The sequence below is a fragment of the Pristiophorus japonicus genome, chromosome 15 (assembly GCF_044704955.1).
Source record: "Pristiophorus japonicus isolate sPriJap1 chromosome 15, sPriJap1.hap1, whole genome shotgun sequence".
NCBI classification, from domain to species: Eukaryota; Metazoa; Chordata; class Chondrichthyes; family Pristiophoridae; genus Pristiophorus; species Pristiophorus japonicus.
In genome coordinates, this window is record NC_091991.1 from 137587911 (window position 1) to 137611535 (window position 23625).

Consider the following 23625-nt stretch of genomic DNA (forward strand, 5'->3'; position numbering starts at 1 on the left):
CTGCATCTTTAGGAAAATATCTAACCATAATTAGTCTAGACTATCGATTCTACATTTGTATCTGAGAATCCCCCTTCATAATTCTGAAATTTCTGCTTCTTGGTGAGGCCCTGCCTGGAAACCATCTGCCAGTTTCTACCATTTCATTTTTCTCTTCATCACCACTGCTATTCCCTCTGTACTCTCCCATTCTATTTTGACATTCTCAAAGTCAAAGCCATTATAAGCTGTTTTCACTGAAATGAAAACAATGTTACCAAGTTTTGTGTCTGTATAAATGTAGAGTGCCAAAAACATTGCTTCTAACTTAACCATGTGATCTCCAGTCCTCAACTACTCTAGGATCATCCTGACGGGCAAAAATAACCCCAGGCTCCTTTTCTGTACTAATACTAACCTCCTTAAGGCCCTCTGCTCGCTCACTCTCCACGTTCACTTATAACAAGTGTGGAAAGCTCATAAATGTCTTTGTTTCCAAGATAGGGTTCATCTATTTAGCTGTCTTTAAGCTTGCCTACCATTCCAAATCTCCACCCCCAGTATTCTATCTACAATAACTCTAAACCTCAATTTCTCTTGGATTCTCCATCTAACCCCCCCTCCCCCCCCCCCCCGCCCCCATGTGTTCTCCAAGCTCATCTCATTCAGAGATTGAGTTTTTGCTCCCTCGACTCCATTTCCACTAACTCCTGACCATCCAAATTCCCATGATAGCTCACATTTTAAATGGTTCCCTCTCTTCAGGCAACGTTAACCCTCCCTTTCAAAACCTCAGTCATCACCCGCCCTCCAAAAATCCATCCTTTACCCCTCTGTCCTCACTAAGTGCTATTCCATTTCCAACTTCCTTTTGTTCTTGCACATGTTATTATCTCCCAGATCTGTGCCCTTCTGTCCTTAAACTCTGTTTGAATAGCTCAAATCAGATTTCTGCCCCACCCACAGTATTGGAATGGCTCTAACCAAAGTCAAAAATTACATTCTCGATCACAGATCATGGTGTGCTATCTCTTCTTGACATCTCTACGGATTTAAACACCGTTATTGCAGTATTCTAATGCATCTATCATTTCACCATTGATGTCTGCTTTCAGGCGTTTCCCCCCCCAAATCTTTCTGCCTCTTCACTTTGTTCCCTTTACATTCTCGATCGCTTTAAGGCCCTTGTTAAAACTCATCTAATCTTTCCTTTGTTTGCTCACCTGTGTTTTTCCTTACCTCCCTGAGGTGCTAAAGGCACTGTAAATAGAAGTTATTAGAGCTAGATTAAAAAGTCTTGGGACTCCAAATTCTAATAAGATTCGGGGCCCCTCTGCACCCCCGCACAACATCACCTTTGATCCATTAAAGCACAAACGTGCAGTAAAATGTGCGAGGAAATGGGTCCAAGAATGTTTACACACTGCATTAATAATAAAGCAAATCATATTACAATATATTGCACATAAATGATCAGGCCCCATCGTCCCATGTGTTAATCCGCCCCTGTTCTTGTCAAGTCACTGTGACCGATCTGATCCCCATAATTCCTCAGAACCAAAGCAGTCATAGTGACTTTTGCGCTTACTTTGCATATTTTAAAATTTCCCTCTACCTACATGTTATTTTTCATTATTCCTGGTTGTCCCTGCTCTGCTCTGACAGACTTCTCCTAACTTTACTTAGAATTCAGTCCCTGACTTACCGTCATCCCAGGTTTACAACCTCTAGCTCAACTTCATCTGTCATTCCTGGTCTGACTTTTAACTATGTATAATGTGGGAAAATGTGAGGTTATTCACTTTGGCAGAAAAAATAGAAAAGCAAATTATAATTTAAATGGAGAAAAATTGCAAAGTGTTGCAGTACAGCGGGGCCTGGGGACCCTTGTGCATGAAACACAAAAAGTGATTTTGCAGGTACAGCAAGTAATCAGGAAGGCAAATGGAATGTTGGCCTTTATTGCAAGAGGGATAGAGTATAAAAGCAGAGAAGTCCTGCTACAACTGTACAGGATATTGGTGGGGCAACACCTGGAGTACTGTGTACAGTTTTGGCTTCTGTATTTAAGGAAAGATATACTTGCATTGGAGGCTGTTCAGAGAAGGTTCACTAGGTTGATTCCAGAGATGAGGGGATTGACTTATGAAGATAGGTTGAGTAGGTTGGGTCTATACTCATTGGATTCAAAAGAATGAAAGGTGATTGAGGCATATAAGATAATGAAAGGGCTCAACAAGGTGGATGCAGAGAGGATATTTCTATTCAGGGGAAACTAAAACTAGGGGACATAGTCACAGAAAAAGGGGCCGCCCATTTAAAACTGAGATGAGGAGGAATTTCTTCTCTGAGGATTGTAAATCTATGGAATTCTCTGCCCCAGAGAGCTGTGGAGGCTGGGTCATTGAATATATTTAAGGTGGAGATAGACAGATTTTTGAGCAATAAGGGAATAAAGGGTAATGGAGAGTGGACAGGGAAGTGGAGCTGAATCCATGATCAGATCAACCATGATCTTATTAACTGGCAGAGCAGGTTTGTGGGGCCAGGTGGCCTACTGGATAAATGTGAGGTTATCCACTTTAGTGGTAAAAACAGAGAGACAGACTATTATCTGAATGGTGACAGATTAGGAAAAGGGGAGGTGCAACGAGACCTGGGTGTCATGGTACATCAGTCATTGAAGGTTGGCAGGTGGTTAAGAAAGCAAATGGCATGTTGGCCTTCATAGCGAGGGGTTTTGAGTACAGGGGCAGGGAGGTGTTATTACAGTTGTACAGGGCCTTGGTGAGGCCACACCTGGAGTATTGTGTACAGTTTTGGTCTCCTAACTTGAGGAAGGACATTCTTGCTATTGAGGGAGTGCAGCAAAAGTTCACGAGACTGATTCCCGGGATGGTGGGTCTGACATATCAAGAAAGTCTGGATCAACTGGGCTTGTATTCACTGAAGTTCAGAAGAATGAGAGGGGATCTTATAGAAACGTTTAAAATTCTGACGGGTTTAGATAGGTTAGATGCAGGAAGAATGTTCCCAATGTTGGGGAAGTCCAGAACCAGGGGTCACAGTCTGAGGATAAGGGGTAAACCATTTAGGACCGAGATGAGGAGAAACTTCTTCACCCAGAGAGTGGTGAACCTGTGGAATTCTCTACCACAGAAAGTTGTTGAGGCCAATTCACTAAATATATTCAAAAAGGAGTTAGATGTAGTCCTTACTACTAGGGGGATCAAGGGGTATGACGAGAAAGCAGGAATGGGGTACTGAAGTTGCATATTCAGCCATGAACTCATTGAATGGCGGTGCAGGCTCGAAGGGCCAAATGGCCTACTCCTGCACCTATGCTCTATGTTTCTACTCCTATTTCTTGTGTTCTTATGTATTTATATAGCATCTATAATGTAGTAAAATATCCCAAGGCACTTCACAGAAGTGTTATAAAACAAAAAATTGACACCAAGCCACGTAAGAAGAAATTACGACAGGTGAGGAGGTTGGTTTTAAGGTGAGTTTTAAAGGAGGAAAAACAGGTTTAGGGAGGGAGTTCCAGAGCTTAGGGCCTAGGCAGTTGAAGGCAAGGCCACCGATGGTTGAGCGATTATAATCAGGGATGCTCAAGAGGGCAGAATTTGAGGAGCGCAGATATCTGGGGGGGTGGCGGGGGGGGGGAGCTTGTGAGGCTGAAGGTACAGAGATAGGAGGGGCAAAGCCATGGAGGAATTTGTAAACAATGATGGGAAATTTGAAATCGAGGCGTTGCTTAACCGGGAGCCAATGCAAATCAGCGAGCACAGGGGTGATGGGTGAACAGGACGTGGTGTGAGTTAGGACACGAGCTGCCGAGTTTTGGATGACCTCAAGTTTACGTAGGGTAGAATGTGGGAGGCCAGCCAAGAGTGCGCTGGAGTAGTCAAGTCTGGAGGTAACAAAGGCATGGATGAGGGTTGCAGCAGCGGATGAGCTGAGACAGGGGCAGAGATGGGCAATGTTACGGAGGTGTAAGTAGGCGGTTTTAGTTATGCTGCTTTAGTTATGCCGTGGATATGTGGTCGGTAGCTCACTTCAGGGTCAAATATAACACCAATTTAGTCAGTTACTAGAGGTGACTGAAAACCATCAAAAAGAGGAGTTTTGAAAAGATTTTTTAAAGGTGGAGAGATGTAGAGAGGTAGAGGAGATTAAAGAGAGTAACAATTGCTGATGACTCTGGGCACTGTGATTTGAGTGGAGGGAAAAGGAGATGCACAGATAGAGTTACAGGATCAGTCAGCATGAGAGGGGGCATAAAGCTGCAGAGGTAGTGTGGAAAGGCCATAGAGCGGTTTGTAAATGACTACCAGTTTAAGGCAGTAAGGATGGGATTGATGGATGAGCAAGATTTTGTGACGAATTGGATATGTGTGGCAGATTTAGAGTTGGAGATTGTGGTGCTTGGGAGGCCAGGAAAGAGAGCCTTGGATAAACTAAGTCAAGAGTGGACAAAGGCATGACGCGATGGAATCAACAACAAGGGAGCTGATGTTTTATTGGAAGAAATTCTGGCAGTCTGACAGCACAGAGGCAGTTATGAGTCAGTGTCGAAAGATGTGAGCTGGGTGTCATCAGCATATATATGGAAGCTGACTCCATGCCTACAAACAATGTCACTGGGTGGGGAGGGGCGTGGCAGCATATACTGTAGATCAGTAAGGAAGATTCTTTGGAGGAAGGGTGAAAAATGTTATTCAAAAGAATTTGCTATTTATCTGGCCTTTCAATTCTATTATGTATAATGGCATTCAGCAGTCATTTTGAATTTTTTTTTGCCTTCTATCCTCCCCTCACAAGCACATGCAGAGAAAAGATATGCTTATTTGAGTACAGTGAAATGTAACTTGTGTGGTCTAATAGTAGAGTTACATAGGGCTCAATTTTCTCCGGTCATTTGCGCCGTTTTTTTGGCGCACGCCGTTTTTTCTGGTGTATTTTTTTTTCAAACTTTCCCCCGTGCGATCTGCACTGGCATAACTGACTTAGTTACGATTTTTCTAAGCCAGTTTTTTTTTCACGTCATGTCTGCGCCGTTTTTTTCAATTGTTTGCAGTTTGGCCAACATTTTTTTCTCTCAGGTTGGCATATCTGGCCACTCCCGAAAAGCCTTCTGGTGAGTTAAGAAAACCAGCGCACATTCACAAATCTGCGCTGAAAGACGCCATTGTTTTTAAATCAAAGATTTTGGAGGGAGTCAAGAACACTGTCAAAATCAATAATAAAATTCAACTTTTTTTTAACTTTCAACGTAGAAGTGTAAATTTGTTGGATTTCACAAGTTTGCTCATTTTTTTACTCACTCACACGCCACCAGTGAACGTCTTGAAGAAGGTCTGAAAGGTTGTAGGTTTGGCCGGCAGAATCGGCCTCGCGCCCGGACTGATGCTCAGGGTTCGCCTATAAAACGAGCTGTGGGGGTGTGTCGGGGCCGGTGGGGGGAGGGGAGCAAGGTGCCGATCGGAAGGCTTGGAGCCCGGGGAGGGTGAGAGAGAGAGAAGTCTCAAACAATTAGTAAAGGCTGGGAGAGGAGAGGAGAGAGAGAGAGATGCCGATCGGAAGGCTTGGAGCCCAGAGAGGGGGAGGGAGAGGGAGAGAGAAGTCACAAGGGGGGCAGTGGGGGTGGTGGGGGAGAGACCCTGAGGGCTCAGCGACAACTGTTCCACATGGACATGTTTACTGTTTGGAGCTGTTCCATAATGTTGTGTTGTGTTAATGGAACATGGTTCAGCTTTAATGTAAGATATATTTTATTCAAAAGTTTACAATAACTTAACTTTAAAATTATTCTTGTATCAAACTTCACTTTAAGATCACTTTAAAAACTTATAAGTTTATATAACTTACAAAAAACTTTTAATTTGAGAACAGTTACAACAGTAACAATAATAATAACAACAACAGCAGCAAAGAAAGGCTGCATCCATCTCTCATCCCCCTTATTCTAAGACTGCCCGCTGCGCTTGGTCTTGGACACTCCACCACCCCTGCCCGCAGGTGGTGGCGCAGTGTTTCTGGGCTTGATAGCTTATTCTTTCTAACATCTCGGGTACTGCGCACCTCTTGAGGGTGGGGGGTCAGCATCAGCGTCAGGCGGCAAGTTGGAGGGCCCAGCTTTGGGCTCTTCAGAGGCTAGTGTGGGGATTGGAGTGGGATTGGCAGTTGATTCTGTCAATGGGCGAGGGGTCTGGGCGTGTTGCCTTATTGCAGCAGCCAACTCCAACATGCCATCCCTCATGCACCCTGACAGTGTTTCAACGGCCTGCAACATTCCCTCCCTCATGGCCAGTGACGTGGTTTGCACTACCTCTGACATTCCCTCCCTCATGGCCACTATTCCCTCACTGATGGTCCCAGATATCGTTTCCATTTCTCGTGAGAGTGTTGTTACTTCTCCCGACAGTCCCGCTACCTCATCACTCACCCCACTGATGGTGTCCAGGAGTGATCAGGTAAGGTCAATGCTCTCCGCACTCAATGACATCATCTGAATCGCATCTGTTAGATCTTGCATCTCAGGTGAGCGTGGTCAAGCTCTCCCTCCCCTCTTCCCCATGGGTGTGGCTCGCACCACACCACTGGAACCTGCAGCCTGGGACGGTGGGGTCCTGGATGTGCCTCACTGCACCACACCATTGGGACCCCCAACCTCGGAAGGTGGGGCCCTGGGTGTTCCTCGCTGCACCACACCACTGGGACCCGCAACCCCGGAAGATGTGAAATCATGGAATGTCCCACCAACACTCAAAGCACTAATCATGGAAGGGGTTGTCACCTCCATGAGTGGCACTTCCTCCAAAGTCAGTACAACAGTGGGAACTTCATCCAGCTCCATCCCCTCCGTTTCCCATGGATGGCTTGGAAGATGTTCTCCTCTTATGGCTCGTCTGCGTCTGAATCTTTTTCTGCATCGTCATGGTTGGCCTCATTCTGCAAAATGTAACAGAACAGTAAAATGGTTAGCAGCAGAGGAGGTGGCATGAATAGGCTCACACATCGCAGGCCAGGCAGCAGGTTGATTTGAAGGGCCATGATGAATTTGCAGGACTTGCCCTCTCCCTTGAGTGTGGGCCCAGCTTGTGCAGTACTGATGGCTTTTTTCCAGGCAGGATCCATCAAAGCAGCGACCCTCTCTTCCAAGGGTGTCAGTGGGTGCAGATTTGCCGGGCTTCCTCCTGTTTGAGTTCTTTCCCTTTTGCTGTGTGCCACTTTCCTCTGCAAAGATGAAAATGCAACTTTTTAGAGAGGGTATCTTTCTGCTGGGTGGGACATATATAGCTGGTCACATTTACAATTGCATTGAATAAATGAAAATATTGCTTACACTAACTACTTGACCAAGGTCCTGCCATTTCTTTTTACACTGGCTTCCAGATCTTGTCGTGTTCACCACTGCGCAGTAATCTTCTGCAACTTGGTTCAGCGTTTCTTCTTTTCTTTTGGTGGAACTTTTATGTGACCTCTGCTGGTGTCCAGCTCGTGCCATCTGTTCTCAATCACAGTAACTAGTGCCTCCACTTTTTCTTGTAAGAAATTCTTGGTCCTTGCACTGTATTACATTTTGTATAACTGCAGCTGCAATTTTTCCAATGCTCTCACACAGCACTTGTAACACACACAACTGGCTCTTTAAAAATGGCCGATTGCCAAATCCAAGCTGTACTAAGCATGCGCGTCCATTGGAATGACGTCAAAAACATAACATTTTTTCCTGCGCATGCGCAGAAGGTGCAGCATTGTTTTTTGGTGCAGACAGCAGGCACCACCCCCCCCCCCCCCCCCCCCGAGGCAACTGGACACGCCAAATTCAAATTATATATCAGGGAAAGTTTGGCAAAATATTTCTGGCCGAGAAAAACTGGCGTAACTCTGGCAATACGCCAGAAAACAGGCTTGGGGAAAATTGAGCCCATAGAATGTACATTACAGAACCAGCCCATTTGGCGCAACTGGTCTCTGCTGGGGTTTCTGCTCCACATGATCCTCCTCCTACCCCTCTTCATCAAATTTTATAAGCATAACCTTCTAAATTATTATTCCAGCTTTACAGATTTTCTCTTCATTTCAATAGATGACAGCAGCAGCAACTAGATGTGAGGTGCTTGGTCTTTATCGAAGAATCTTCAGAATAGCAAGAATATGGCAGTCACTGTCCGGCCTAACAGATGACACTTTGAAAGAAAAGGAATACATCATCACAGAGGCCAAAACATTGTTCAGAAAAAATAAAAATGCAAGTGACAATTTTTAAATTTATGACATGTTTAATGATGGGGAAAATATGTAATAAAGGTACATATTCTCTTAACATACTAAACAGATAGTGCTGCCATTAGTGATTCTTTGCGGGGAATACAAAAGTATTCATTTAATCATTTTTTTTCTGTATTTCTATTTGTTTGAATATTTTTATTTAAACCATATGTGCTGACAACTATCAGGGGAGTTAGCTGGGAGAGGTTATTTAATCTGTCAGTAGATAAGTCACGTCTGTCATTTAACTCACATTTAAATTTATATGCTAATTACCTTGCCCACAGCGCTTGGTCTGCCCTCCAGACCTCCATAACCAGTGCCTGCAAAAAGACACTCGGTCACTCAACCAGGAAACACCAGGACTGGTTTGATGAGAATGATCAGGAGATCCAAGAGCTAATAGATCGCACGCGCAGCATTTCTGAGCCTTAATCAACAACCCAACGCAGGAGCAGCAAAGCAGCATTACAGACGGCTCAAGGCTGAGGTCCAACAAAAAACCCAGGACCTAAAGAACAGGTGGTGGCTGGAGAAAGCACAGGAGATACAGCAGCTGGCCGATAACCATGATGTGCGAGGATACTTCATCGCAGTCAAGGCCACCTACGGGCCAAACTCCCAAGCCCCACCCTATTGCTGGCCAAGAACGGGGAAACACTCATCAAGGACACAGAGGCAGTCAGGGCCCGCTGGAAGGAACACTTCGAAGATGTCCTCAGTCAAGACTGTGTCTTTGACTCGAGTGTTCTCGACTCCATCCCGCAGCATGCTACCCGCCACCACCTCAGTGAGACCCTAACACTGCACGAGGTAGAAAAAGCCATAAGACAGCTTAAAAACAAGAAGGCTACGGGTGCGGACGGAATCCCTGCTGAGGCATTGAAGTATGGTGGAGAGGCACTGCTGGCGTGAATACACAACCTCATCTCTCTCATCTGGAGGGAGGAGAGCATGCCGGGGGATCTCAGCGATGCAGTAACCGTGACCATCTTTAAAAAATGGGACAAGTCTGACTGCGGCAACTACAGCGGAATCTCCCTGCTATCAGCCATTGGGAAAGTCGTCGCTACAATCCTTCTCAACTGACTTCTTCCCGTGGCTGAGGAGCTCCTCCCGGAGTCACAGTGCAGATTTCGTCCCCTATGGGGCACAACGGACATGATTTTTGCAGCACGACAGCTACAGGAAAAATGCAGGGCACAGCACCAGCCCTTATACATGGCCTTCTTCGACCTTACAAAGGCCTTTGACACTGTCAACCATGAGGGTCTATGGAGCGTCTTCCTCTGTTTCCGATGCCCCCAAAAGTTCGTCATCATCCTCCACCTGCTCCATGACGACATGCAGGCCGTGATCCTTACCAACGGATCCATCACAGACCCAATCCATGTCCGGATGCGTCATTGCCCCAACCCTCTATCTCAATCTTTCTCGCCGCAATGCTCTATCTCACAGTCAATAAGCTCCCGTGTTTGAAGACCAGGCCCTCAAAACTACCACCAAGCTCATGGTCTACAGGGCTATAGTAATACCTGCCCTCCTGTATGGCTCAGAAACATGGACCTTGTACAGTAGACACCTCAAGTTGCTGGAGAAATATCACCAACGATGTCTCCGTAAGATCCTACAAATCCCCTGGGAGGACAGGCGCACCAACATCAGCATCCTCATTCAGGCTAACATCCCCAGCATTGAAGCACTGGCCACACTCGATCAGCTCCGCTAGGCAGGCTACATAGTCCGCATGCCAGACACGACACTCCCAAAGCAAGTGCTCTACTCGGAGCTCCATCATGGCAAACGAGCCAAAGGTGGGCAGCAGAAACGCTACAAGGACATCCTCAAAGCCTCCCTGATAAAGTGCAACATCCCCACTGAGACCTGGGAGTTCCTGGCCCAAGACCGCCCTAAGTGGAGGAAGTGCATCCAAGAGGGCGCAGAGCACCTCTAGTCTCAACGCTGAGAGCAGCAGAAATCAAGCGCAGACAGCGGAAAGAGCATGCGGCAAACCAGTCCCACCTACCCCCTCCCTCAACGGCTATCTGTCCCACTGTGACAGAGTCTGTGGTTCTCGTATTGGACTGTTCAGCCACCAAAGAACTCACTTCAGGAGTGGAAGCAAGTCTTCCTCGATTCCGAGGGACTGCCTACGATGATGATGAATCTTTTTTAAAGGCAGTTCCCAAATGATGGCTCCAGAACTGCTGAGATTACATGACTATCATTTGTAGGATGCAGTCGGTCAAGATTGAATGTTCGATTGATATGGCAAGTGTTTGCTGTATTAACATTGGCAGTGTCTTTGAGATATTTCAAAGTTTTATCTCCTTGGAGCTTTTCTCTTTTTTGTGTAAAGCTGAGGTACTAAATGAGTGCTTCAGTAAAGAAGAGGATGCTGCCAATGTAAACATAAAGGAGGAGGCAGTAGTGATATTGTATAGGATAAAATTAGAAAAAAAGGAGGTACTTAAAACGTTGGCAGTCGTCAAAGTAGAAAAGTCACCTGGTTCGGATGGGATGTGTTATATATGTAAACTTGTATTAACTCTGTACAGCCATCAGAGGGCTCATCCCTTGAAGTCACAAGGGATCCCATAATCCCTTGGGAGCACAGGTATTTAAGGAGGCCTCACATGTTGGAAAGGCACTCTGGGGACCTGCAATAAAAGACTAAGGTCACAGTTTACTTTGAGCTCACAGTGTTCAGTCTGACTCTTTCTCCATACACTACAACTGGCGACGAGATACAGATAGCGAACCCAAAGATGCATAGAACAGTGGGCATCCTGGAGAAATTCTCAGAGGGAGACGATTGAGAAACTTTTGTGGAGCGACTTGACCAATACTTGGTGGCCAACGAGCAAGATGGGGAAGAGAACGCTGCCAAACGAAGGGCGATCCTCCTCACCGTCTATGGCCTCATAAAGAATCTGCTCACTCCAGCGAAACCCAGAGAGAAATCGTACGACGATTTGTGCACACTGGTCCGAGAGCATTTGATCCCGAAGGAAAGCGTTCTGATGGCGAGGTACCAGTTCTACGCCTACAAAAGGTCTGAAGGCCAGGAAGTGGCGAGTTATGTCGCCTTGCAGGACATTGCGAATTTGAAGGACATTTGGAACACATGCTCAAGAGACTTTTTCATACTTGGCATTGGCCACGAAACCATACTTTGCAAACTTTTGACTGTAGAGACCCCAACCTTGAGTAAGGCCATAGCGATAGCCCAGGCGTTCATTGCCACCAGTGACAATACGAAGCAAATCTCTCAGCACACAAGTGCTGCTACAAGTACTGTGAACAAAGTGATGTTGTTTTCGAATCGTAACGTACAGGGCAGGTCTCACAAACCTGCAGCTGCACGTCCGCAGATGACTGAGTTCACCATCAAGGGTGATGAATGCAAGGCCATTAACACCCTGTTGGCGCTGCGGGGGTGATCATCGTTTCCATTCATGCCGATTCAAAGGGTACGTTTGCAAGGGCTGTGAAACAATGGGACACCTCCAATGAGCGTGCAGGCGAGCTGCAAATCCTGTTGAACCTGCAAACCACCATGTTGCATAGGAGGACAGATCCACGGAGGATCACGGCGAACCAAAGCCTGAGACTGAGGAGGCAAAGGTACATGGGGTGGATACATTCACCACGAATTGTCCCCCGATAATGCTGAAAGTTGAACTAAATGGACTCCCGGTGTCAATGGAGCTGGACATGGGCGCAAGCCAGTCCATCATGGGCAAAAAGACTTTTGAAAGATTGTGGTGCAACAAGGCCTCAAGGCCAGTCTTAACTCCAATTCGCACTAAACTAAGAACTTACACAAAAGAACTGATTCCTATAATCGGCAGTGCTACCATAAAGGTCTCCTACGATGGAGCGGTGCACAAGCTACCATTCTAGGTGGTACCGGGCGATGGTCCCATGCTGCTCGGCAGGAGCTGGCTGGGAAAGATACGCTGGAACTGGGACGACATCCGAGCGCTATTGCCCATTGACGACACTTTGTGTGCCCAGGTCTTAAACAAATTTCCTTCGCTGTTCGAACCAGGCATCGGGAAATTCCAAGGAGCAAAAGTGCAGATCCACCTAATTCCGGGGGCGCAACCCATCCATCACAAGGTGAGAGCAGTACCGTACACGATGAGAGAAAGGATAGAGATCGAGCTAGACCGGCAGCAAAGAGAGGGCATCATTTCACCGATCGAGTTCAACGAGTGGGCCAGTCCTATCATCCCAATCCTCAAGGGAGACGGCACCATAAGAATCGCTGGCGATTACAAAGTAACTATCAATCATTTCTCCCTGCAGGACCAATACCCACTACCAAAGGCCGACGACCTTTTTGCAACGGGAGGAAAGACATTCATGAAGCTGGATCTGACTTCAGCCTACATGACGCAGGAACTGGAGGAATCCTTGAAGGCCCTCACCTGCACCAACACGCACAAAGGTCTTTTTGTTTATAACAGATACCCGTTTGGAATCCGATCAGCGGCGGCGATATTCCAGAGAAACGTGGAAAGCTTACTGAAGTCGGTCCCCCACACCGTGATCTTCCAGGACGACATCTTGGTCACAGGTTGGAACACAGTCGAGCATCTGCAGAACCTGGAGGAGGTTCTTCGTCAACGCAACTGCGTGGGGCTCAGGTTAAAACGCTCGAAGTGTGTTTTCCTAGCACCTGAAGTGGAGTTCTTGTGAAGGAGGATTGCGGTGAGCGGCATCAGGCCCACCAATGCGAAGACTGAGGCAATCGAGAATGCACCGAGGCCACAGAACGTGACGGAGCTGCGGTCGTTTCTGGGATTCCTGAACTACTTTGGTAACTTCTTCCCAGGTCTGAGCACACTGTTAGAACCACTGCATGTCTTACTACGAAAAGGGAACGAATGGGTTTGGGGCAAAAGCCAAGAAAATGCCTTTGTAAAAGCGAGAAAATTGTTATGCTCAAACAAATTGCTTGTGTTGTATGATCCATGTTTGGTACTAGCATGTGATGCGTCGTCATATGGTGTTGGGTGTGTATTGCAACAAGCTAATGATTTCAGGAAACTGCAACCGGTTGCGTATGCATCCAGGAGTCTGTCTAAGGCTGAGAGAGCCTACAGCATGATTGAGAAAGAAGCGTTAGCATGTGTCTATGGGGTAAAGAAAATGCATCAATACCTGTTTGGGCTAAAATTCGAATTGGAAACTGACCATAAACCACTTATATCCCTGTTTTCTGAGAGTAAAGGGATAAATACCAACGCATCGGCCCGCATCCAGAGATGGGCGCTCACGTCATCCGCATACAACTACGCCATCAACCACAGGCCAGGCACAGAAAATTGTGCCGATGCTCTCAGTAGGCTGCCATTGCCCACCACGGAGGTGGAAATAGCGCAGCCCGCAGATCTACCCATGGTTATGGAAGCATTTGAGAGTGAGCAATCACCCATCACTGCCCAGCAGATCAAAACCTGGACAAGCCAGGACCCCTCATTATCTCTAGTCAAAAGCTGTGTGCTTCATGGGAGCTGGTCCAGTATCCCAGTGGAAATACAGGAAGAGATAAAGCCGTTCCAGCGGCGCAGAGATGAAATGTCCATACAAGCAGACTGCCTTCTGTGGGGCAATCGAGTAGTCGTCCCCAAAAAGGGCAGAGACACCTTCATTAATGACTTTCTCAGTACCCACCCAGGCATCGTAATGATGAAAGCAATAGCCAGATCCCACGTGTGGTGGCCCGGTATCGATGCGGACTTAGAGTCCTGCATTCACAGATGTAATACATGCTCGCAGTTAAGCAATGTACCCAGGGAGGCGCCACTAAGTTTATGATCTTGGCCCTCCAAACTCTGGTCTAGGGTACACGTCGACTATGCAGGCCTGTTCTTGGGTAAAACGTTCCTTGTGGTTGTAGGCGCATATTCCAAATGGATTGAATGTGAGATAATGTCGGCTAGCACGTCTGCTGCCACTACTGAAAGCCTGCGGGCCATGTTTGCCACTCACAGCTTACCCCGATGTCCTGGTGAGCGACAACGGGCCATGTTTTACCAGTGTTGAGTTCAAAGAATTCATGACCCGTAACGGGATCAAACATGTCACATCTGCCCCGTTTAAACCAGCGTCCAATGGTCAAGCAGAGAGAGCAGTGCAAACCATCAAGCAAGGCTTGAAGAGGGTAACTGAAGGCTCACTGCAGACTCGCTTATCCCGAGTCCTGCTTAGCTACCGCACGAGACCCCACTCGCTCACTGGGATCCCACCTGCTGAACTGTTCATGAAAAGAGCACTTAAGACAAGAATCTCGTTAGTTCACCCTTATCTACATGAACAGGTAAAGAGCAGGCAGCTTCAACAAAGTGCATACCATGATAGCGCAAATGTGCCACGCGAGATTGAAATCAATGATCCTGTATTTGTATTGAATTATGGACAAGGTCCCAAGTGGCTTCCTGGCACTGACGTGGCCAAAGAGGGGGGGGTGGTAGAGTGTTTCGGGTCAAACTTTCAAATGGACTCATTCACCAGAAACACTTGGACCAAATCAAACTCAGATTCACGGACTATCCTGAGCAACCCACCTTGGACCCTACCTTTTTTGATCCACCAACATACACATCAGTGGCAACCGGCACCACGGTTGACCACGAAGCAGAACCCATCATCCACAGCAGCCCAGCAGGGCCCAACACACCAGGCAGCCCAGCAAGGCCAGCTGCACAGCAGCCCAGCGAGGGCCCAACAAATGATTCAACAATACCAGCTTTCACACCGAGACGATCAACCAGGGCAAGAAGGGCCCCAGATCAACTCACATTGTAAATAGTTACACTATTGACTTTTGGGGTGGGGGGGGGGGGCGGTGTTATGTAAACTTGTATTTACTCTGTACAGCCACCAGAGGGCTCATCCCTGGATTCCCAAGGGATCCCATAATCCCTTGGGAGCACAGGTATATAAGGAGGCCTCACAGGTTGGAGAGGCACTCTGGAGACCTGCAATAAAAGACTCTGGTCACACTTTGAGCTCACAGTGTTCAGTCGGACTCTTTCTCCATACATAACAAGATGCCTTCTAGGTTACTGAGGGAAATAAGGGTGGAAATTTTTGAGGCTCTGGTCACAATCTTCCAATCCTCCTTGGATATGGGGCTGGTGTCACAGGACTGGAGGATTGCAAATGTTGCAGTCTTGTTTTTTAAAAAAGGGGAGCGGGATCAACCCAGCAACTATAGGCCAATCAGAGTAATAGCGGTGGCAGGGAAACTTTGAGACAATATCGGGAACAAAATTAATTCGCATTTGGAAAAGTATGAGCTAATAAATGAAAGTCAGCATGGGTTTGTTAAAGGCAAATTGTGTTTGACTAACTTGACTGAATTCTTTAATGAAATAACAGGGTTGATGATGGTAGTGCCGTTGATGTTGTGGACTTTCAAAAGGCGTTTGGCAAAGTAACACATAATAGACTTGTTGGAAAAATTAATGCCCATGTGATTAAAGGGACAGTGGCAGCATGGGTACAAAATTGACTTAGGGTCAGAAAGCAGAAAAGTAGTGGTGAACGGTTGCTTTTCAGACCAGAGGAAGGTATGCAGTGGTGTTCTCCAGAGGTCGTTATTAGAACCACTGCTCTTTTTGATGTATATTAATGACCTGGAGTTGGGTATACAGAGCATAATTTAAAGCTTGTAAATGATCCAAAACTCGGAAATGTAGTAAAAAAAATGGGAAGGATAGTGACAGACTGGTGAAATGGGCAGACACATGGCAGTTGAAATTTAACGCAGAGAAGTGCGAAGTGATACATTTTGGTCAGAAGAATGAGGAGAGGCAAGATGAACTAAATGGTACAATTTTAAAGGGGATGCAGGAACAGAGAAACCTCGGTGTGTATGTATACAAATCTTTGACGGTAGCAGGACAAGTTGAGAAGGCTGTTTAAAAAAGCATATTGTTAGAAATTGCCTCTTTACAGCTATCTCTGGTCACTTTAAATAATCAGGTTCGTGTGCAAACCAATATGGTGGATATATTGTGTTTCATCAGAGTTTAAGATGGAATATAACACATTAGTTATACAGTAAAAACATATGACCGTAACAATAGTTGCATTCGATTCGATCAGACAAACGGTTGACACACGTGAGCAATTCTGTTCTTCCTATCGTCTAGGGCTTCCTTCACTCTCTCTCTTTCTTCCTCCTCTCTCTCTCTCTTTCTTCCGTCTGTAACTACAAACTTCTGGGAGGTCACTTTTAACCGATTTTTTGGGGTGGGCCGGAACCGGATTATTGACAAGACCTTTTGAACTATAGAGGTTCCCCTAAAAACTTGCTACCCAATACTATATTGTGTTCTTTGCCTCGATTCTTGTTTCAAGAACCCGCCTTAAAGATGTAACTTTGGTTACATGTCTTGTCTGTTTACACTAACCCAGAGTTTCTTCCTGGGGAAAACGTTTCCTCTATCTTGTCCCTATGCTCTCCCAAGAAGCCAAACTAGAACTTTGTCATCATAACCAGTCTTTACGATATAGCAAACTGCCTGTGTTTACATTAATTCCTACAAAGTTCCTTCGATTCTAAGCCTTTCTATACAAATTGTTTTAAGATACATCAACAAGCTGAAGCTTTTATTTGAAAACGACAGAGAATTAGCATTTTTAAGAATTTCTCTATCATTCTAAGCAGACGCCTCGTCTCCAGTCCAAAACAATAATTTAAACACATCATTCGTATCAGTCTTATACATTCCTGTCAATTTTAGGCATCCTTAATTTCTAACAATATGGGATCCTTAGCTTTATTGTTAGCTGAATAGAGTAAAAAAGAAATAAGTTATGTTGAACATTTATAAAACACTGGCTAGGCCTCAGCTGGAGTATTGTGTTCAGTTCTGGACACCACACTTTAGGAAGAATATCAAGGCCTTGTAGAGGGTGCAGAAGAGATTTACTAGAACCAGGGATGAGGGATTTCAGTTATGTGAAAAGATTAGAAAAGCTGGGATTGTTCTCCTTAGAGCAGAGAACGTTAAGAAGAGATTTGATAGAGGTATTCAAAGCCATGAAGGGTTTTGATAGCGTTATTAAGAAGAAACTGTTTCCAGTGGCAGAAGGGTCAGTAACCAGATGGTGATTGGCAAAAGAATCCAAGGCGACATGAGGACACATTTTTTTTACACAGTGAGATGTTGTGATGTGGATTGCACTGTCTGAAAAGGTGATGGAAGCAGATTCAATAGTAACAATCAAAAGAGAATTGGATAAATACTTGAAGGGAAACATTTGCAGGGCCATGGAGAAGAACAGAGGAGTGGGTTTAATTGGATAGCTCTACCAAATAGCCAGCATGGCACGATGGACCGAATGATTTGTTTTTTTAAAAAGGTGTACCAAAAAGTGTACCTTGATCATTTTGACATAAATGAAGAATACTGAAACATGTATTTGCATTGTGTATTAATGACTCTCGCAAATACTTGAATTATACTTCCTTCAGTCTCTGCTCTTGTAAGGGCTCCTATCCTTTTTCTCAGTTTCTTTACCTCTTTTGCAACTGCTCTGATGACTCCACCTTCCATGCTGTATCATTCTATGAAATTAAAGTAATTTGGATAATCCCATGACAATACAAACTCTGCACATTCTGTTCACAGGAGTAGGTTCAGTGGGTACTAATATTCTCACAGGGCATTAAATAATCTATGGTACTTCGCCAAAGTGGCCACGATTCATCTGTCAGTCTTAATATAGTGTTGTTATGCTATTCAATCATACTCTCAGATGTGCATTACCAGCAGTGGATAACTGGCTCAAGAGCAGGGGCCTCAGTGGATTTTTTTCCCTATATGAGCCTGAGCTCGTTTTCTGACCCCATAATCTTCTCCATCACAAAGACCGCCTACTTCCACCTCCGTAATGTCGCCTGTCTCTGCCCATGCCTCAGCTCATCTACTAAAACTCCTGCTATAACCCCTCATCCGTACCTTTGTTATCTCTAGACTTGACTAATCCAGTGTTTGATTGGCCGGCCTTCTACCTTGCATCCTCTGTAAACTTGAGCTCATCCAAAACTCTTGTTATCCATATCCTAACTCAGACCAAGTCACGTTCACCCATCACCTATGTTCCTCCTACACTGCGTGTGTGCGTGGACATTCAGTAATCTGCAAGGTACCACAAAAGCCACTCACAAAGCATTTCTATTTGAAATTTAAAGGAACCGTGTATTGAAATAAACAGGCTACATTGATTCCTGGTCTGGCAATGCCTCGATTTTAAAATTCTCATCCATGTTTTCAAATCCCTTCATGATCTCACTCTACACTATCTCTGTAACCACCTCCAGTCCTACAATCCTCTGAGATCTCTGCACTCCTCCGGTTCTGGTCTTGTGTTCATTCCCAAATTATCATCGCTCTACCATTGGCAACCATGCTTTAAGCTGCCTAGGCCCCAAACTCTCTCATTTCCTTCCTAAACCTCTCCGCCTCTCTCCCATCCTGTAAGATGCTCCTTAAAACCTACCTCTCTGTCCAGCTTTTGGTCAGCTGTCCTAATATCTCCTTATGTGGCTCGGTGTCAAATTTTGTTTGATAACACTCTTGTGAAGCGCCTTGAGATGTTTTCTTATGTTAAAGACATTATTTACATGCAAGTTGTTCCTGTGATTAATACTGGGGTTCTGTGTACTATAACATAATAAACCCCACTGGGGATGTGGGGAGAGGGTGTCAAGGAGAGTATTGTTATATATCTACCAGTATCCAAAGAATTCTAATTTTTGCTTCCAACAACTTGCATTTATATAACACCTTTTCCATAGAAAAGCATCCCAAGGTACATCACTGAAGCCCAATCATACAAAAATTGATGCTAATGCAATAAACTTTTAGGAGTAAGGGACTAAAAGCTTGGTACAGAGGTGGGTTTTAAGGAGGATCTTAAAGGACGAGGAGGGATAGTGTAACATAGTCACAGTCGCAGAGGATGTCATTTCTGACTTTGATTAGGGCTGTTTCCATTTGATAATTGTTATGAACAGTCAGCTTAAGTCCAATCAATGGCTGGTTTACACTCCCTGATTTCTGAGCGAATATCATTAATCCTGACACTGGTCGATCTGTGAGTAAAAGTTTCTACTTTTCACTTTTTCCACATATACCTGTGCATTCAAAACCAAAACTATTCTATCTGAAAGTCAAAGACCTTCTAATTGTCTCTTCTGTGTGTATTATGTTCAAGCACTTTCTTAAGCCTGAAATGAGCTTATCACAACATTTAGTTTAATATGCTTAGCCTTTTTTATTATCTATTAATAAACATATTTTGCAGTTAACAGATGGAGAAGCAATTAAAATTTGCATAGTGGAATGCCACACAAGGATAGAAATGGGTAAGAATCATCATTTAAGAGTTCATTAATATTTTAATGGTAATTTCTTAGACGAGTAATTTGTGGAGTCTAACTTTTGGTTTTTGAATTATCTTCATTACTTTTGCAGGACTACATTATAGAATTCCTTATCCTAGACCGGTAAGTTATCATCTTTACATTATAAGTATGTTCTGAAATTGGTTTGTTAAATAAATCAATACAATGAATTATCACATTGCTGGGCACTGAGAATATTCAGTAAGAGCCACAAAATAATTGAGCATTTTGTTTATAGTTTAGCATTATCAGTGGTCCTTTGATAGACTTGCAATTATACCCACTTTAGAAATAAAGAAAGGACTCTCATTTATCACCTTTCACATCCTCAGGACATCCAATGTGCTTCACAACCAATTAATACATCTGAATTGTAGTCACTGTTATTTTGGAGGTCAATTTGTGTGCAACAAAGTCCCACGTACAGCAATGAGATAAATGACCAGGTCATCTGTTTTGTGTTGGTTGAGGGATAAATGTTGGTTGAGGGATAAATGTTGGTCAAGACTCAGGGAGAGCTCCCTGCCCTTTTTAAAAAAATTATGCAATAGGATCTTTTACAACAACTTTAACAGACAGACAGGACTAACGTCTCATCTGGCAATAGATAGAGCATTCTCTCAGTACTGCACTGAAGTATCAACCTAAATTTAGGTACTCAAGTTCTGATGTGTGGCTTGAACCCACAACCTTCTGGCTCAGGTAATAGAGTGCTACCACTGAGCAAGGTTAACTTTAATTTTTACACTTTAATTTTACACTTGATCAATTTATACTGAGATAGTACAAAAAAGACCTATAAATTATAATCCTTTCCTATAATTCCAGGATGCATTTATAATTTTCTGTCGTTAAAATTGGGATTTTGTTTCCCATTTTGAAACATTAGGCCAAGTTATGTCAAAACATGTTAATAACACAGTTTTCCTTACAATACAATACAATAAACAGTTTAAATTATTTTAACCCAGTCCTGCAGAATATTAATGGTGTATCTGTGGAATACTAAATCTTAATTACTTAAAGCTGCACTCATACTACGGCTACTGGTCTCCGATTGGTATTTGTATAATGTGATACATCTGGCAAATGCAAGTTATAATTTTGGCTGAAGCTCACTTTGAGCTGAGTGACCAAGAAACTCTGCATGTGCATTCTTGTATACTTATGCAGAGTTCTGCTCCATGGGTAGCTACTTTTCAAAATTGGGAGAGTGCGGAATGTTCACTTTTTCCCAACACTGAAAATATTGAAAAGTAAATTGATAAAATCCCAAGAGGTCCGATATAATCTATAAATCCTTACAAATTGAGGATTTGCATTTGGTTGAAACTATACTGCACCCAGTGAAAAATCAGAGCAGTGGAAGACAACCTCTTTCTTATTTTAGTGCCTTTGGGACAACACAAATCGTGAATTATACTGCTATTCTAACACCACTGCATGCCTGAAACTGCCTCACATCACCACAAAAAGTGGAAGTATAACTGCAGCCTAAAAAAACCCAATGGAAACTGTTATGTCTCAAATAAAGCAATGTGACTGAGTACTGTAGACTTGAGTAAGTGTGACCTTAGTCTCTTTATTCTGACTCCAGTGTGCTGGCACAGCATGGGAGGCCTGCTTATATGCAGTGCTCCCAAGGGATGCTGGGATCCCTTGGGACTCCAACAGATGCGCCCTCTAGTGGCGGTAGAATGCTGGTTACAAGGTGTTGCATACGTAATATCACTCCCCGTTTCCCCACCCGCCCCCCCCCCCCCCTCAAAAGTCAATTGTATACTTATTTACAGGATGAGACGATCTGGGGCTTTCCGCACCCTAGTCGATCATCTCAGTACAAACACAGGTGCAGGTGAGTTGGTTGGGCCTTCGCTGGACTGCTACACAGCTGGGCTGCTGGGGATGATGGGTTCAGCTTCCTGGTCAACCATGATGTCGGTTGCCACTTGTGTGTGTATTGGAGGGCCGAAGTTGGTGGTGTCCTCTTCAGGTTGCTCGTGGCTGTCTGTGAATCGCAGTTTGGTTTGGTCCAAATGCATTCTGCAAGTTAGTCCATTTGCAAGTTTGACCTCAAACACCCTACTCCCTTCTTTGGCTATGACAGTGCCAACAAGCCATTTAGGACCATGTCCATAGTTGAGTACAAATACAGGGTCATTGACTTTAATATCGCGTGACAAATTTGCGCGATCATGGTACATGCTTTATTGATGTCGCCTGCCCTCAACATGATCATGGAGATCAGGGTGGACTAGAGCGAGCCTTTTTTTGAGTGCCCTTTTCATGAGCAGTTTGGCAGGGGGAACCCCGGTGAGCGAGTGGGGTCTTGTGCGGTAGCTGAGCAGGACTTGGGACAGGCGGGTCTGCAGGGAGCCTTCCGACACGCGTTTCAAGCTTTGCTTGATGGTTTGGACTGCCCGTTCTGCCTGGCCATTAGGTGCGGGCTTGAACGGGGCAGATGATCCCATTTAGGGATTCCTTGAATTCAGCGCTGATGAAGCACGGCCCATTGTCGCTGACAAGGACATCAGGCAGGCCGTGCGTAGCAAACATGGCTCGTAGGCTTTTGATGGTGGCAGTGGACGTGCTTACAGACATTATTACACACAGTCCATTTTGAATAAGCATCCACAGCAACCAAAAACATTTTGCCTAGAAACGGGCCAGCGAAGTCGACGTGGATCCTAGACCACGGTTTGGAGGACCATGACCACAGACTTAGCGGTGCCTCCCTGGGTGCATTGCTCAGTTGAGAGCAAGTGTTGCATTGGCACACGCAAGACTCCAAATCTGAGTCGATGCAGGGCCACCACACATTGGATCTGGCTGTAGCTTTCATCATTACTATGCCTGAGTGCGTACTGTGTAGGTCGCGTATGAACGTTTCCCTGCCTTTCTTAGGCAAAGCCACGCAATTACCCCACAAAAGACAGTTCGCCTGTATGGACATTTCGTCTTTGCGTCGCTGGAACAGCTTGAACTCTTCATGCATCTCTGCTGGGACACTGGACCAGCTCCCATGGAGGACACAGTTTTTTTTTTACAACGGACAGTAAAGGATCCTGGCAGGTCTAGGTCCTGATCTGGCGGGCTGTAAAGGGTGACTTTTCATTTTCAAATGCATCCATCACCAAGAGCAAGTCTGCAGGCTATGCCATTTCCACCCCGGTGGTGGGCAATGGTTGCCAACTGAGAGAATCAGCGCAGTTCTCTGTGCCTGGCCTGTGGCAAATTACATAGTTATATGCAGACAGCGTGAGTGCCCATCTTTGGATGCGAACAGAGGCATTGGTATTAATCCCTTTGCTCTCTGAGAATAGCTATGTGGCTGCTTATGGTCAGTTTCTAACTCGAACTTAAGCCTAAACAGATATTGGTGCACTTTTTCACCCTGTAAACACATGCCAGAGCTTCTTTTTCAATCATGCTGTGTTGGCCCCTTCGGCCTTGGACAAACTCGTGGACGCATAAGCGACCGGTTGCAATGTTCACGATTCGTTTGCTTGTTGTAACACACACCCGACCCCATACGAAGACGCATCGTAAACTAGCACTAAACGTTTACATGGGTCATACAGAACAAGCAGTTTGTTGGAACATAACAGATTTCTGGCTTTCTCAAAAGCAGTCTCCTGTGATTTCCCCCATACCCAGTCATCTCCCTTGCGTAGCAACACATGTAGAGGTTCTAGCATGGTGCTTAACCCAGGTAGAAAATTACCAAAATTGAGGAGTCCCAGGAACGACCGCAGCTCCATCACGTTCTGTGGTCTCGGCGCGTTCTTGATGGCCTCTGTCTTGGCGTCGGTTGGTCTGATGCCGTCTGCCGCGATTCTTCTTCCCAAGAACTCGACCTCTGGCGCCAGGAAATCACATTTCGAGCGTTTCAACCTGAGTCCCACATGCTCTAGCCGATTTAAAACCTCTTC

The 23625-nt window shown here is 45.1% G+C and overlaps 1 protein-coding gene across 3 annotated transcripts in view; it reads left to right on the forward strand.

The window, feature by feature from the left end:
• Positions 1-23625, forward strand: part of lyrm1 (LYR motif containing 1) — a 50576-nt gene that overhangs the window by 11533 nt on the left and 15418 nt on the right. For all 3 annotated transcript variants that reach the window (XM_070900960.1, XM_070900958.1, XM_070900959.1), the window contains exons 2-4: positions 8078-8239; positions 19594-19654; positions 19764-19795. In XM_070900960.1, coding sequence (XP_070757061.1) covers positions 8078-8239; positions 19594-19654; positions 19764-19795 — 255 coding nt within the window. The remainder of the gene's footprint in view (positions 1-8077; positions 8240-19593; positions 19655-19763; positions 19796-23625) is intronic.